The following is a 14,791-nucleotide window of genomic DNA, read 5'->3' as shown; positions in this document are numbered from 1 at the left end:
GAAAAAGTGACGAATTGGTGTTTATTTACCTAGCACTGCTAAACTGTATCATTTTCAGTGTATGTTGGGGGGGAATCAAAATAAATTGCATCTTGACATTATGATTTGTGTTTGTGTGTGTGCATATACAGAGAGAAAAAAGTAATATAAGGTCTTGAAAATAGCTTCTTCACCCTTCGGAGGTGCATGCAAATCATAGGGTGCCCCACATCCACATTCAGCTCTTGTGCGTGGATTATGATCAAAACAAATCTCTTGCAGGTCTTTTTTACGTTTGAACCAGCTATTATGACACCCCCTAACTGCGCAAAGTACGCCAGTCTTTCTGTAGTCCATATTAAAAGTTAACTAGCCTGTAAAATCTACACAGTCGACGCAAATCTACGTAATCACAATACAACTAATATTAGCGGAAGTGCTTTACCGGAAATCTGACACATTATAGTTCGAAAATGGCGGCGTCCGCGTTTACATGAAAAATAAGGTGAATAGGCCCGGTTTCATAGACAGGGCTGACTAAAGCAGGATTAGCCATTGTTCAATTAGGACATTTAACTGATTTTTATTAACGTGACTTAGAAAAAAACATCACTGGATTTTAAGATCAGTCATTGCAAGTTTATTTCAGTTAAAACAGCTCAGTTTTACACCTTAGTCTGGGACTAGGTTTAAGCCTTATTGTGAAACCGGGGAATAGTCATTGTTTCGCATCTTAAAACAAAAATGAGATAGATTTCCTTGAATTGACTACATGAAACATCGATCTGAATCGAGCAAATATAACGGGACTGAGAATAAATTAATATCAGTGTTTACAGTGACAGCTGAAACTCACGCTATAAAGCACAAACACAGCAGACACACGCAGAGAAACATTAGCAGAGTTTGGTATAAACTAAGCGCGCCTCCTAATAATAATCCAATAATTGAGATCTGGCGCCATCTGCCGGACACTCAGCAAAAATAAGAAACATAAGATCTGAGAAACAGCATCTGAGAAACATCCTGCTGAAAAGACATTAAACATCCTTCTCAACCTTACACACATCTTTTGCACAGGTTTTCTTTTTATTACAATAGCAGCTGCATTACATTTACACAGAATACAGAACCATTATCAGTAAATGAGTGCCATACTGACATGTCTGGATGAATTAAAACTAGTTTCCAACAGTGAAAACATTAATAAATACTTTAAAACTGTGTGAATGAGCTGAAGCAATGAGGTTTGAAGATGTTGCTCTGATCTGAACACAAGATCAGTACGATTCTTCTCATTCTTTAAGACCTGCTTGAAGACTGAATATCTGAATCTGAGCATTTGTCCAGACGACAATCAGGATCATCCCATCACATGTCATATTTACTCAAACACTCAGTGCTGAACGTCATGATGAAGTTTTTCTCAACACAGACTGATTCAGTGAATCAGATTCATCAGATCCAAGCTGCATTTGGACTCCAGATTCAGGATCCCTGAGAGAATCAGATTCAGAGAGTATCAACTCAATTCAGTCAAGCCTTTCTTTCTCTAGCTGTGATTCACTCGCCTGTTTTCTGAATCACTGTGGTGAAAGACATTTGGAAAGCATCTGACAACAGATTGAAACTGATTATTACTATATTCATCAAAGTATTTTATCTTTATGGCGAGAGATTTGATATAATTTAGGCCACTGATTACATCATTAAATTTGACTTCATATCAGAAAGAGATCAAATAATAAACAATATTTTAATTTCTAACAATCATTATTTAGTGAGTCTTTCTGACAAATTAAACACTCACGTCTCACCTGAGTTTCTTTTTCCGCCACAAGAAACAGATCAAGGTGATGATGAGAAAGATGACGATAATAAAAACAGCCCAAATCCACAGCGACTGATCTTTTAGAGATGATGAAATATACAATCAGCTGTTCAATAACCATAACTGAACAATATTAGTTTAAGTTTCTTAATGTGATCCTCATAAGACATTATTCTTTTTATTTATTTCTATTTCAGAGTATTTTACAAGCATGATTGATTAACATAAAATAAAGCAGGAATAACCACGCAAAACAAACAATAACGAATAACAGATTGTTAAAGTCGTGTTTCACCTGAGTGCTGGAGAGTCACATCTTTACAAACACAGTGATGATAAATATGAGTCAATATGAGAGAAGAGACTGAAAGTGTATTGAGTGTGAATCAGATCTGCAGAGTTTTATTAGATGTTTATCAGCTGAAACTCACCTGGGTTTGGAGTCGCTGCAGTTTGATTCCTGGCTGAAAAACACATTCACAATCATCATGATTCACTTGAAGATTCACAGAAGATTCAGTTCAACACAGAGTTTGATCTCAATCAGGACACACTGATGTGTTTCACTGTTTCTCTCACCTCTGAAGATGATCTCACGACTGAAATGAAACTGAAATGAAGGAAAGAAGCATTACTAATAATACATTAATATTAAACAGATGAGTGTTGAGAGAGATTGAGTTGATTTACTCCATCAGCAGAATCACAGATGATCTCATGATTCAGATTCACACAGTGAGACGTGACGAGACGATCAGACGAGACAGAAATAACAGGATCAGTCCATTTCTGATTCACTGGATCTGCTATCAGATGCCCATCCTGATAAAATTTAAGAAGAGGAGAATCAAGTAATGTGTGTGAGTGTGGATTTTCCTAAAATATGAGGACCAAATGTCCCCATGTATAGAAATACCAGTAAATTCTGACCTTTTGGGGATATTTGTTTGGTCCCCATGAGGAAACAAGCGTATAAACCACACAGAATGAAGCGTTTTGAAAATGTCAAAAATGCACAACGTTTTCTGTAAGAGGTTAGGTTCGGGTAAGGGATAGAAAATACAGTTTGTAGAGGAAAAAAAACATTATGCCATTATGTACACTCACCTCTGAATACCAGCTCTGCTCACAGCCTCCACTGAGTGTTTGATTCAGTATCCCAGGCAGAATCACATACAGAAACCCCACAGGAGTCTGAATCTCTCCACACGACACACTTATATTATACATGATTCAATGCTGGAAAAAATGATGATTTAAATCAATTGTTGCAGTATGTTATTATTGTTTACTTACAACGAACACTTAAACATTAGGAAAACGTGTACTGATTGGTATTTTAAAGAAGAGAAAATGCAAAGACCATCGTCTTTTAAAGAATCTTTCAGTTCTAAATAAAATAAAAATCCTGATGTTTTCAACAAATCACGACTTTTTAAATTAAAGACTGTACCGAAAACATATATGCCGGTTTTTTTCGGAGGAAGGTTATAAAATGTGACAATCACCGAGAAATATTACGTTATTAGTCAAGAGGGCTCCACTGTCACAACTGAAATAATAAAAGTGAAAGAAAGTGTTTAACTTGAGTAGTAATAGCTGTGACATCCGGCCAAATATATTTGATCACTTCGCCCTTTATTCAAACACGCGGCATTTGATATGTTGATGTAGGCCTAAACGTTATCATAATACATATTTCTTACCAATATAACATCCTTCTCACATTCGGATTGTTTAACAGAAGCAGAAGTGTCATTAAAAGCAAATATCCCCTCCAGACATCATAACAGATTATTACTGTGATTGTGTTACAAGAGAGTCAACGTCACATAAACAAAACTAGGCCTAGGCTAAGCTACCATAAAACCATAAGGCATTTATCTGCAGGTTATTTATGTAATATATAGGCTACCGCAGAACAAATAAATAGACCGATTAGTCATGTTGCATTTACATATATATAAATCAAACACTTATATTAAATTATCTTATTTTGCAAAGGAGTGTTAAATGAAAGCTCGGCACAAAGGAGATTTTGGATTCACAGACGCAGGTGGATTCCGCTGCCAGAGGGGCGGGACGGAATATGCAAACTATAACAAATACCAGACAAGCCATTGGTAGAACAAACCGTCAGTCTAACTGCCACGCCCCTTTCAAGGGTGTCTTTACTTTTTTTGGAATGCAGGACAGGCGCGAGAGATCCGCGCTCTGCACTCAGTATGATTATAACATAATATTGTTTGTGCAACACGGTGTTTTGAATCTAATATTTCGGTTTTTACCTTGTTCACTGTCAAAACCAAATGCGACGCGCTGTTTGAATGGATGGACCGTTTTACAGTAGTAGTGTAGTACCCACACATATCGGCTAGAAAAAAATACTATGCATGATTGTATCACAGAATAATTAAAAATCGAGCATCAGTGGATTAAAGACTCCGAGTCACATGTGTAGTTTTCAACCTTAAACGCTGTAGCCTTCACTTTCGCTGAGCCAAATATATATAAATATATTTTTATATTTAAGACAATTAGTCTATAAACCCGCCAATCACAGAAACAGTTCTCAGTCAAAGTGTCTTTAAACATAAAGCATACCTTAAGGAAATCCTGGAGAGCAGAATGATTCTTCTAAGGAAGCCTTCTGGATGAATTTTAGCGCGCGCGTGTCGTGGTTATTTATGAAGCGGAGAAAGAAGCGATAGAGGCGTGTTTAGGCTGCAATGAGTCACCTGAACCCCTACATCCGGAGAAAGATACAGTGCTAGAGGCGCATCTCGAGTTTAATGGAGCTTAATAGGAATGCATGAACTCTTTTAAAGTTTTGAAAGCAGACAAATAAATCTGTAACTTATGAAATTATAAATTACAGCACTGTTACGTTCAACACGGACGCTGTTTTTATTCTGACAATGGACATTATTTAGATATACAATGGAATAAAACTGTAGAGCCAGATGTGAAACCAGCAGCTGTAATGGAACACATCACATCGGAAGGTGCTGATATTTATCACAACAAGATGGCCACAGCGTGAACCTATTGAAAAGCTTCGCGTAATGAACCTTCGCTGGTTCAGCGCGCTTTCACATCACCATCACAATAATAATAATAATAACTACAATGAAGCTGCTGCTGTAGGGGGATGAAAGTAACACGGGGTAAGTTGTAACACTGTCATTTTGACAAGTCAGAAAAGAGCTGTGTGGGATGTCATCAATATAATATACTCCATTCACATTTTTTATGTTACAGGAGAAGTGGCATATGTATGTGAGCAACATTGTAGATTTTATGACCCCCCAAAAAAAGAAGATTCTCAGGAAAGGAACTAATATTTTAGATTCCATTTTTATTTTAGTTATTTATTTTTTGCCTAGCATCCATTGTATTGTAGATACAATCTTTTGACTTACATATGCTTAATAGCTGTTTCTCTGGTTTAATTTGATACTTTGCATTCACGCTAACTTAAAACCCACATGATGAAACAGTTATCTATGGCTGCTGGGGATAGTGGTAGCAGTTCTTAAAAACAATGTTACAACCAACTCCTTACAATGACTCAAATGAGTCCAAGCACATCCTCTATTAAGGCAAAGTCATGTCAGTTTTTTGTTGCACGTCAAGGGATTTATGTAAAATGTGTTTCCATCATAGTTTATGCACATATCTTCTTATTGGATAAAAACACTATCCGCCTCAAATGAGCACATAAGGCTTTTTGTGCACATTTTTAGAATTTATGCACATCTTGACATTTCCATCCAGCATTCCAAAATTCACATAAAATAGATGACAACACAGCCAGTGACTGAACCCTTAACACAGTACACACACCAATTGTTTTTGGGCTAAATTTAAAGTCCTAAAAGGAATACAATATAACGTTTTTGTCCATTTAAATGGTTCACTTTATTCAAAACCGATTATTTTTTGTTCTTCAATAAAGTTGCATAAATAGGAAGTGTGGGTCTTATTTCAGCAAATTCTCACACTGTTACATCTATCCCCAGCCTGTGTTACAGCTCACCTCAGGTACGGAACAGTACAAGTCCAAGAGAGTTTTATCTGTAGTAGACAAATATAGCTACGGCAGATCAAAGTTTAAGAGGTCTAGCAAAAACAACCACCGAGTTACCGATTCTCAAACAAAAAGTGTTGCTTTCATCCCCGGTCTCCTCCTCCAGACACCCCACCCACACACAGGGGGATTCCGTTCCTGCTCCTGAGGTCTGTTCCGCTGGCAACGCAGCGGCGGAGAGTAATGCATGTCTTTTTTATAATGCATGTCTTCTAAACAGCCCCATTCACTATCAAAGTTAAGAGGACTGAATCCCAGAGATTTCATATGAAATGTAAAATCATACACAGATGGCGATGTTTGCCTCAAGTGCCTGACTTCCTTTGACCAATAATTGCTTTACCAGTGTAAACAGACAATATCCTACCTGAAAATTGAAATGAAGATGAAATGAAGACAATGACCTTTATTAGCATACAGACAAATAAGAAACAACATGTTTAACACAAAGTACTTCAATTATGTTGTTCTCGTTGTATGACGAAACCTTTACTTTTACTTTAGCTTAAATTGACTGGAGTTTAAAACTTCTTCACGGGCATTATTACGCTCATGCAGTGTGCAAATTGTTTTTGTGGCATGCATTGGGTCGCCTTCATGTTTTAACCCATTTGTGCCCATTTTTTTCTGAATGGTTTCATACATACACTGTTAGAAATCGCTGTAGATTTAGCAGCACATTACTGTAAAAACCTACAGTACAATACCACATTTATTATTAATACAGTAAAATACTGTAATTTATATTGCATTCTGAGTAATTTTGACTTGGCGGGAATATTTTACAGTATATATTTTAGTGTTGCTGTAACCTGACTGTAATACACGGAGCAATAATACAGGATGTCACATCACAGACAGCACAGCTGCTGCTGACCGTTTACTATGGTATGTGAGGTAAATGACCGTGTTTGTCAGTGGAGTCTGCTGGGTTTGAGGAGATCGATAAACGGTAGTTTGAGTTTAAACAAAAGGGATACATCTATAAAACAATTGTCTATCTCTCTAGGGATCTATTTTATAACACTGAGGACAGCTGATGGACTCACGCAACTATTGCAGAAGATTCAAACACTCACTGTTGCTCCAGAAGGAAAAATCATGCATTTAGAGAATTTATAAAACTTGAAAAAGGTGAAAACTTTTGAGCAGAATGAAGATGTGTAAATTTTTCTTATTTTGCCTAAATATCTTTTTTTTTTTTCATTTAGTACTGCCCTTCAGAGGCTACAGAAGATACTGTACTTACATGTTTCGCAGAAAACAAAATAAGTTAAATGTACCCTGATCTTCAAATTCCCCCCAGCTCTTAATGCATGGTTTTTCCTTCTGGAGCATCAGTGAGTGTTTGAATCTTCTGTGATAGCTGCATATGAGTCCCTCAGTTGTCCTCAGTGTGAAAAGATGAATCTCAAAATCATACAGTCATTGGTGGAAAGGGTTCAATACACAAAAATGCTGGAAAACTAAACAATTTGTGTGAGCTGAAGGATTTTTCTGAAGAACAGCAGGCAGTTTAACTGTTCAGAACAAACACGGGACTCATGAACAACTATCACTAAACAAAAAAACACAGCTGGGGATCATTCAGGGAACAACATTAAGAATCAAGCGTATGTAAACTTTTGAACGGGTCATTTTATAAATTGAACTATCATTTTCTCTTGTGGACTATATCTAAACATCTTATTCAAGCCAGTACTAAACAAATAACATGCATTTTTTTTGTACTCAGCACAAATTGTGCTATAATAATATGTGACCAAGATGGATGTACATGTTTGCATTTTGTAGAAAAAATATATTATGTGTGGTTAGAAAGTTTTTTGGTTTTTTTCGGGGGATGTAGATGAAATAAGGTCATAAAACCCACACTAAAAAGTCCTGAATAAGACTTCTGAGTAATCTTGTAGGCTAGAATATTTACTTCACAATTATGTGAAAATCATTCTGCTTACTCATTCACAGAAAACAATATATTGATAAAAATTTTTAAAGACATGTTTTGTGACTGAAAGCCAATATGCGAGGGAGTGGTAATATCCTTGAATATTAAGTGATTTTCACCTGAAAAACATACATAATGAAGGTCAAAGACATCTGAAAGAAGCAGAAACAACAAGTGAAACAAGAAAATCATCCCTGATATATGTGTGTGTTATTTAAGTGTTTCTGCTTCTTTCCATGGGTTCAATAAGAAAATAATAATAATAATAATAATAATAAAAACAATCAGTAGTCAAGGATCTTGTTTTACCCTATAAAATTAGAAGCACACAAGTCCCTAGAATATCATTATATGCTTAAACATTAAGATTTATACTCATAGAAATTACTAAAGTAGTCAAACATGCTCATTAGAAGGGGGGTGCCAATACTTTTGTCAATATAGTGTAGGTTTTATAGACTCACGCATGCTTTGTACTATAAAATGATGTACTTTGTACTATAAAAAAGGGATATTTTATGTCTGAGAAACAAATTATTATTAATTAGCACGCTCTTAAATCTATTTCTGAACAGAGTATTAAATCTCCTGACATTGCCATGTGTCGTGAAGAGTTAAGTGATCCTCAGTTCTCAGAAAATGTGGGCATATGCTGTATTTTTCCATTTCTGTCCCCCTCCCCATGCTTGCAGAAGTGCAGTCTGAGAGCGCATGTGTCAATCCAAAACGAATGATTGTTTCAAAGAAATAGTTGTCACCATTCAAAAAATTGAGACAGTTTAGAAGTACTTTAGCTAAATCACAGCATCTCATGGAAGAGAACGTTGCTCAAGAGATGTTATCTATTTCCAGTATTTCGACTGTGAATTTTGGAAATATAATCTGGAAGTTGAAAGTGCATTCTGTCTAATTCTTAAGCCCAAGAAAGATTTACTGTTTACAAGCAACTGGAGGCCCATTAGTCTGTTGAATAATGATTAAAAATATTTGCTCTTGCTTTCCCCAAAGTTTTAGTATTAGGTTCAATAACTGAAAACCACTCTGGGTGTCTGAGGAAAACACATATTTAATAATATTAGGCTTCGATCTCATTGATTATTTTGACCTAATTAAATGATAGTTTCATTTATGATAGTTTAATGTTTTAAAAGCCTTTGATACTGTCCAGCAGAAGGTCTTGGGTTTGAGACCAACGTCTGTAATGCATTAAAAACTCTTAAGCGGCAGCAGTTCAGTGAAATTAAGTCAAAACACCACACATAGATTTTATCGAAAACGATCGCCCCAAGTCGCAAACCGATATGTATTTTTAAATGCATCACTGTGCATTTTACCAGAAACGTACATTATCTATCCTTGACTTCTTACAGGGAATAAAATGTATTTCATCAAAAACAACTGACCGATGGTTGATTTCTGTGTCATTCATTAGGTTCTCAGAAATAGTTTTCCTTTATTATAAAAACTTTTGAAATTTATAAATCTCGTATTTGTCCTTGTCCTCAGCCAAAGTAGACCTACAGCTCTCATATTTTGTTATGCTAACAACTGTTATTTAGAAGAAAATCTCCATCAATAACAAGTTTAAGTTGTTATCATTCACATCAATTGATTAAAACATAAAAATAAATGTTATTTTACAACTTTCCCCATGTTTTCGGCCAGTCCTGTCACATTTATGTAAAACTCTAAGGGGTATGACACAGAGGAAATGACATCATTTGACTGCGGTGAAGCTAACTTCCTGATAGACGATGAGTTCTGTATTTGATTTTTTGTATTTTTATTTTAAGCTTGTTTTTGTATTTTTTATCTTATTTGTTAAGATAAATAAATAGACATTACACTGTAAATATGACGCTTTTTATGCTCATCAACTTTTATTTTTTTACTTTTAATTTTGTACCTCTTTTACCAAGTCCTATATAGATATAATTGAAATAATGTAGATTTTAGTTTTACCCTGTTAGCTGTAATATGATGTGGCACCACAGTTACCGTACATTGTGTTATTCAGTTAAATGTCTGATTACATTTGCTGTATCATAGTAAAACGTACTTTATATTTTATGAAGTTATATTTCCATAGAACTACACAGTAATTGAATAGAGCAGTGTAACCTTTTAACGACTGTTAACAGTAACTTTACCAGACTAATATTACATTAACATTAAGATCATAATAATAATTTAAAATAGGAATGCTTATCAAAACTTAAGAACACAAAACATAACTTCTGCATCAAAGAAATCCATAAAGTCAGGAAATATTGATTAAATAATCTGTTTAACGATGTAGATGATGGTGCTGGTAAATATACACTGCTATGTTTTTGTAGAAATCTCCTAAAAGGTAGTTTTGTTGTTGTTTGAGGCACTATATGAGTGCCTGGCGGTTTTCTGTCATTTCTGTATACTATGGTTGACCGAAAAGTTGCTTATATTTCTAGGAAAACCATGTTAAATATAATCAGGGACGTGTGACCAATAAGAAAATTATATTTGTATCAAAGAAATGTAACATATACAAATATGTCTGTGACAGGGCCTGACATTTTAGGGGTGAAATGCGTATTATTCAGTCGTAAAAACACGATATACGTTTAACATGTCCTCCATATGAACGTTCAGATTTAATAATAAGATATTTTTTTTCCCCAAGATTTTTACAAGTGGAAATATACGTTTCTGGTAGAATGTCCCAGCCTATAGCTAATTTAACCCTAAATAAAGTACAAATGAAAATAGATCACATGGACACAAAATAACCAATTTTACATTTACATTCATGGTCATGAATTAAGAAATCAGTCCCTCGTTTTACTAAACGTGGCCACATTTTTGTTAAATTGATCATTTAAATTAATAACTTTGAATTAAATTAAAATTATTTACTTAAAATAAGCGAACGAATTATAATATTGTGAGGGACAGATTATATCGTGCAATGTATTTAAAGTAAGCTAGTTTACTTAAATTATATTGATAAAAATGAGGGAACAAATTATGATATCGTGCATGATTTAATTACAAGGGGAACTAATTATTATACCGAGCGCATTTAGTAAAGAGAGGAAAATAATGATTATTGAGCGAATGATTTAATAAACCGAGGAAACGAATTATTATCCTGCGCACTACTCAGGAAAAAGAGGAAACGAATTAATATTGTGCACATTAATTACTTAAAAACAGGGGACGAATTATTATACTGTGAGCATGATTTAGTCAAATGAGGTAACGAATCATTATTGTTATCATTATACGATTTAATTTTTTTTTCTCCTGCATGACATGTACCGGGTTCTTAGCTAGCAATTAATTTAAAACTTTAATGTTAAATTAAGTAAGACAATGTTAATCATTACATGTTTTTAATTAGCCTAATAACATTAAGGTTTCAGTCTTATCCTCGCCTCCTATAGGCTGATAGGAGATTATACTGGCATTATTATAGCGCATGTTGCAAACAATGTGGATATTTAACTTAAACGATTTGTTTACCAAAAAGTGACTCCTTTTAGAAAACGTATTATGGAATATTTTTTTTTCTCGATAAATAAATATATGGGTTGCTTTTGGAAGTTCTCTCATTCTAAAATGAACTTCAGACTGTGTTTTTTCTTTTCAAATTGTATTGCGTTTATTTTATATACACGTGCTTATTTATTTATCTTCTCTTCTGTGAGGTAATATCCTCTATTCGGCGTAGCCTGGCTCTTAATTTGTAATACCCATATAGCAACACGGGTTCACGAGCGACAGCGACCTCTAGCGATCAGAAGAGGTCAGACCAAGAACGAATCTCGGCATCGCAAACACGGCATTTGAATCGTCACATCCGATTTAATTATAATATAATTAATCTGCGTTAGACCTACATAAATATTGCTACAATTAAAGGAGTCTTAACGCATCTCAAGGGGTTTCAAATACTGTATAACAACGTAATAAAATAATGAACCGCAGGCAGTTTTAGAGTTGGCTACATTTATTTTTCCTGCTAATTGTGAAACAAGCAGTTTAGCTTTGATGCAGTTTATATTAAAACATTAAATGTTTATTTAGGACAAGAAAACTGTTCATTTGTCAAATTTAAGTTACATTTGAGAGATTTTATACTGTATGAGTTTAATTCAAAGAGATTCGCCTGATCGATCTAACAATATTTTCTAACTGCAAAATATTAATTATTTTAAAACTAATTAGGCTACTAGTCCTATACAGGCCTATTGCCGAAAAATCGCATTTGCTTTAGATTTCCTTGTCTAGATCTGTTAATAACACTGGCCACTCACAGTAGAAAAAAGAAGAAAAATACTTAAATACATAAAAAAAATTAAACTGATAGGTTTACAAAAACAAAACAACTCACAATGGGCACGAGTGTCCCTGCTGTCGCTCTTTTCATGCGCCCCATGATACATTCTCCACCATTTTCCACTGTTTCTTCACTCTTCTGCAGTATTTCTTGGACTCGGACCTTTCTCTGAAACAATGCAACTGTCCAGACTCATCAGCAGTCTGTGGTTCATCCAGATCAGATCCACGTACAGTACAATCCCATGATGCATTCTCATCAATCCATGTGATTTCATTGCAAAACTCCAGTTCCTCTGTTGTAGGTTATATGAAGTTTAAACTTTATTTCTCGCAATAAAGTGTTTCCAGATGAGCTCTGTCTCTGGTAATGTGCAGTAATTCTGTGTGAAGTTTAGAGTAGAATTTAAATGTTTCGCTGAAAGCCTGTCCGGTCGCGCTTGTTATTCAAAGCAGAGAAATCAAGTCGCAATCGTCGAGGAAGCTCACGAGAGCCAATGAGCATTGGCCAGCTGTAAAGATGCTTCCTGACGCGCCAATTTTTAAATATTTTTGAATAGTGCAGATCTGACTAATCAGCAAAACAAGCAACTGAACTTCCTGAAGCTGACATTCATGAACCACTAAGCAAGGCAGTGTTTAAAGGGAAAATCACAGTACTGGCACACTGGCAAGAATTAAGGGAAAAGATAAAACAGTATCCAAAAAACGTAAGCACTAGAGAATAGATTATAACAATAGGAACAATTACATGAAACCATAATAACTGGTCTCAGAAGAGCGCTGTTAAACCCTCCCCCTCAATCTTATTGGCTGTATTTTTTAAAGGTGCAGTTGCACCAGAAATATATGAGCCTATGATTGGGTTGCAGTTATTCATGAAATAGTAGCCTTAAAACATACTAATGTGAAAGTAAAGCAGCTATTTTAAAAGTGCGTGTGTGTGTGGGGTGGGGGGGGGGGGTCAGCTGTCAAATATACTTTTTGCAAAATAAAGATATTTTATGGACAATATTTCAATTAAACTACACTTGAACAATACATTTTATCTTAATTCTTAACAGTTAGACTTGGGAAAGGATATTCTGCTCTGTAAAATATTTAGGAGCACCTTCTAATCAATAATCAAAAATTCTGACAAAAAATGAACCTTCTCATTACGAGGTGACATTTGACTCCTTAAAGTGATTTGTAGGGAATTTTGTTATTACCTTTGTAATGGTATTTTTCTAACTTTATTATAAGCATGTCATCTTTTATGTCAAATTCAAAGCTTATATTTATAAGCTTTTTAACATTTCTAATTCAAACAACAGAATAAGAAGTAGGTTAAGAATATGTTACCAATCAAATGAAATCAGTATTTAAGAAACGTCCTTGGTGGGCCACTTCACACCTAAAACCCAATCCTTGTTGTCATCTGATCTTCATAGATATGCTTTCAACTTTATGTCCATGGAGATATGCATTTCAACTAACCAGAATCATCTGGCATAGGTAGAGTCCTTTGTTGGTATAATTACTGCTTTACTGAGTGTGTGTACACATCGACCATCAGCACTGGGAAAATACAGTAAAACAGTAATATTGTGAAAACAATTTAACATATCTGTTTTTTATGTGGATATCTGTTCAAATATAATCTGTTCATCATTACTCCAGCCTTCAATGTCACACGATCCTTCAGGAATCATTCTAATATGCTGATTTGTAGCTCAAGAAACACTTCTAACTTATAAGTGTTCACACTGTGACAAGAGATTCAATCATTCAGGACACCTGAAAACACATGAGAGGATTCACACTGGAGAGAAACCGTATCACTGCACTGAACGAGGGAAGCGTTTCAAACATTCATCTGCTCTACACAGACATACAATAAACTATCACAGTAAGTAGATCATCTTCAGATCTGGCTCTTTCAGGTCTGATGCCACATCCTCATTAAATGCAACATAATAACGCATCAAGCAATAAAATATCATCTGGATAAATCTGATCTAACCAGCTATAACAAGCGACATGACAAAGAAACATTATCTAAAGTTTTCAGAGTGAATCTTCCTCTTCAAAACCAGCAGATTCAACTGAGATTCAGATCAACTCAAAGAACAATGTCAAAAAGTTTTATTCTTGTATATAATTTTGCTTCATGATATAAATGTCATTGTGTTTCTTATGACTGTCATATTATGTTCAATTTCCTTATGTCCTAATTTAATAATTGTCACTTGTTGTTTGCTTACGATGGCAAAACACTTTTTTGTTGTTTGCATTCATGAAGGAAAGCAGGAGCCTTTTACAAACCATGCTTGTTCGGGAAGCTGAAGAAGACGCTGTAACACTTTTAAGGGAGACCGATAATTGTTTTTAATTTGTACTTCATTGTTGTTTATAAAATAAATATTTCTTCCACTTACGATATATTTAGATACCCCAGCAGAGAGACGTTCAGATCATGTCTGTATAACGTCCGTCAGTTCAGAACCACTTTTGGACGTCTTCTGGACATGCAAAGCTGGTTCAATATCTGAACGTTTAACCAGGAACTATCTTGGACGTCTTCTGGACATGAAAAACTGGTTCTCGGTTTCTGGTCACCACTATATCTCTCAGGACCTGA

At 35.0% G+C, this 14,791-nt stretch overlaps 1 protein-coding gene and 1 long non-coding RNA gene across 4 annotated transcripts in view; both read right to left on the bottom strand.

Annotated features, from left to right (window-relative positions):
• Positions 1 to 12,660, bottom strand: part of LOC306852552 (uncharacterized protein) — a 109,112-nt gene extending 96,452 nt beyond the window's left edge. Inside the window, exons 1-3 of one of the 3 annotated variants that reach the window (XM_079389469.1) lie at positions 12,224 to 12,660; positions 2,918 to 3,049; positions 2,501 to 2,632 (exon numbers count right to left, since the gene is read on the bottom strand). In XM_079389469.1, coding sequence (XP_079245595.1) covers positions 2,501 to 2,632; positions 2,918 to 3,040 — 255 coding nt within the window. In that variant the 5' untranslated portion in view covers positions 3,041 to 3,049; positions 12,224 to 12,660. Of the gene's footprint in view, positions 1 to 2,500; positions 2,633 to 2,917; positions 3,183 to 3,516; positions 3,633 to 12,223 lie in introns of those variants that run through there. The other 2 variants (XM_079389468.1, XM_079389467.1) reach the window with 2 other exon arrangements.
• On the bottom strand, positions 601 to 2,306 carry LOC306852826. Its single transcript, XR_013782676.1, has 4 exons — positions 2,242 to 2,306; positions 1,797 to 1,887; positions 1,551 to 1,592; positions 601 to 1,476 (listed from the first exon to the last, which is right to left on the bottom strand). It is a non-coding gene; the product is annotated as an uncharacterized lncRNA (long non-coding RNA).
• Positions 12,661 to 14,791: the final 2,131 nt, after the last annotated feature.

Source organism: Barbus barbus (genome assembly GCF_936440315.1).
Source record: "Barbus barbus genome assembly, chromosome: 3".
NCBI lineage: Eukaryota > Metazoa > Chordata > Actinopteri > Cypriniformes > Cyprinidae > Barbus > Barbus barbus.
Note: the sequence above shows the minus strand (reverse complement) of the source record. Positions and strands in the feature narration are given on the sequence as shown.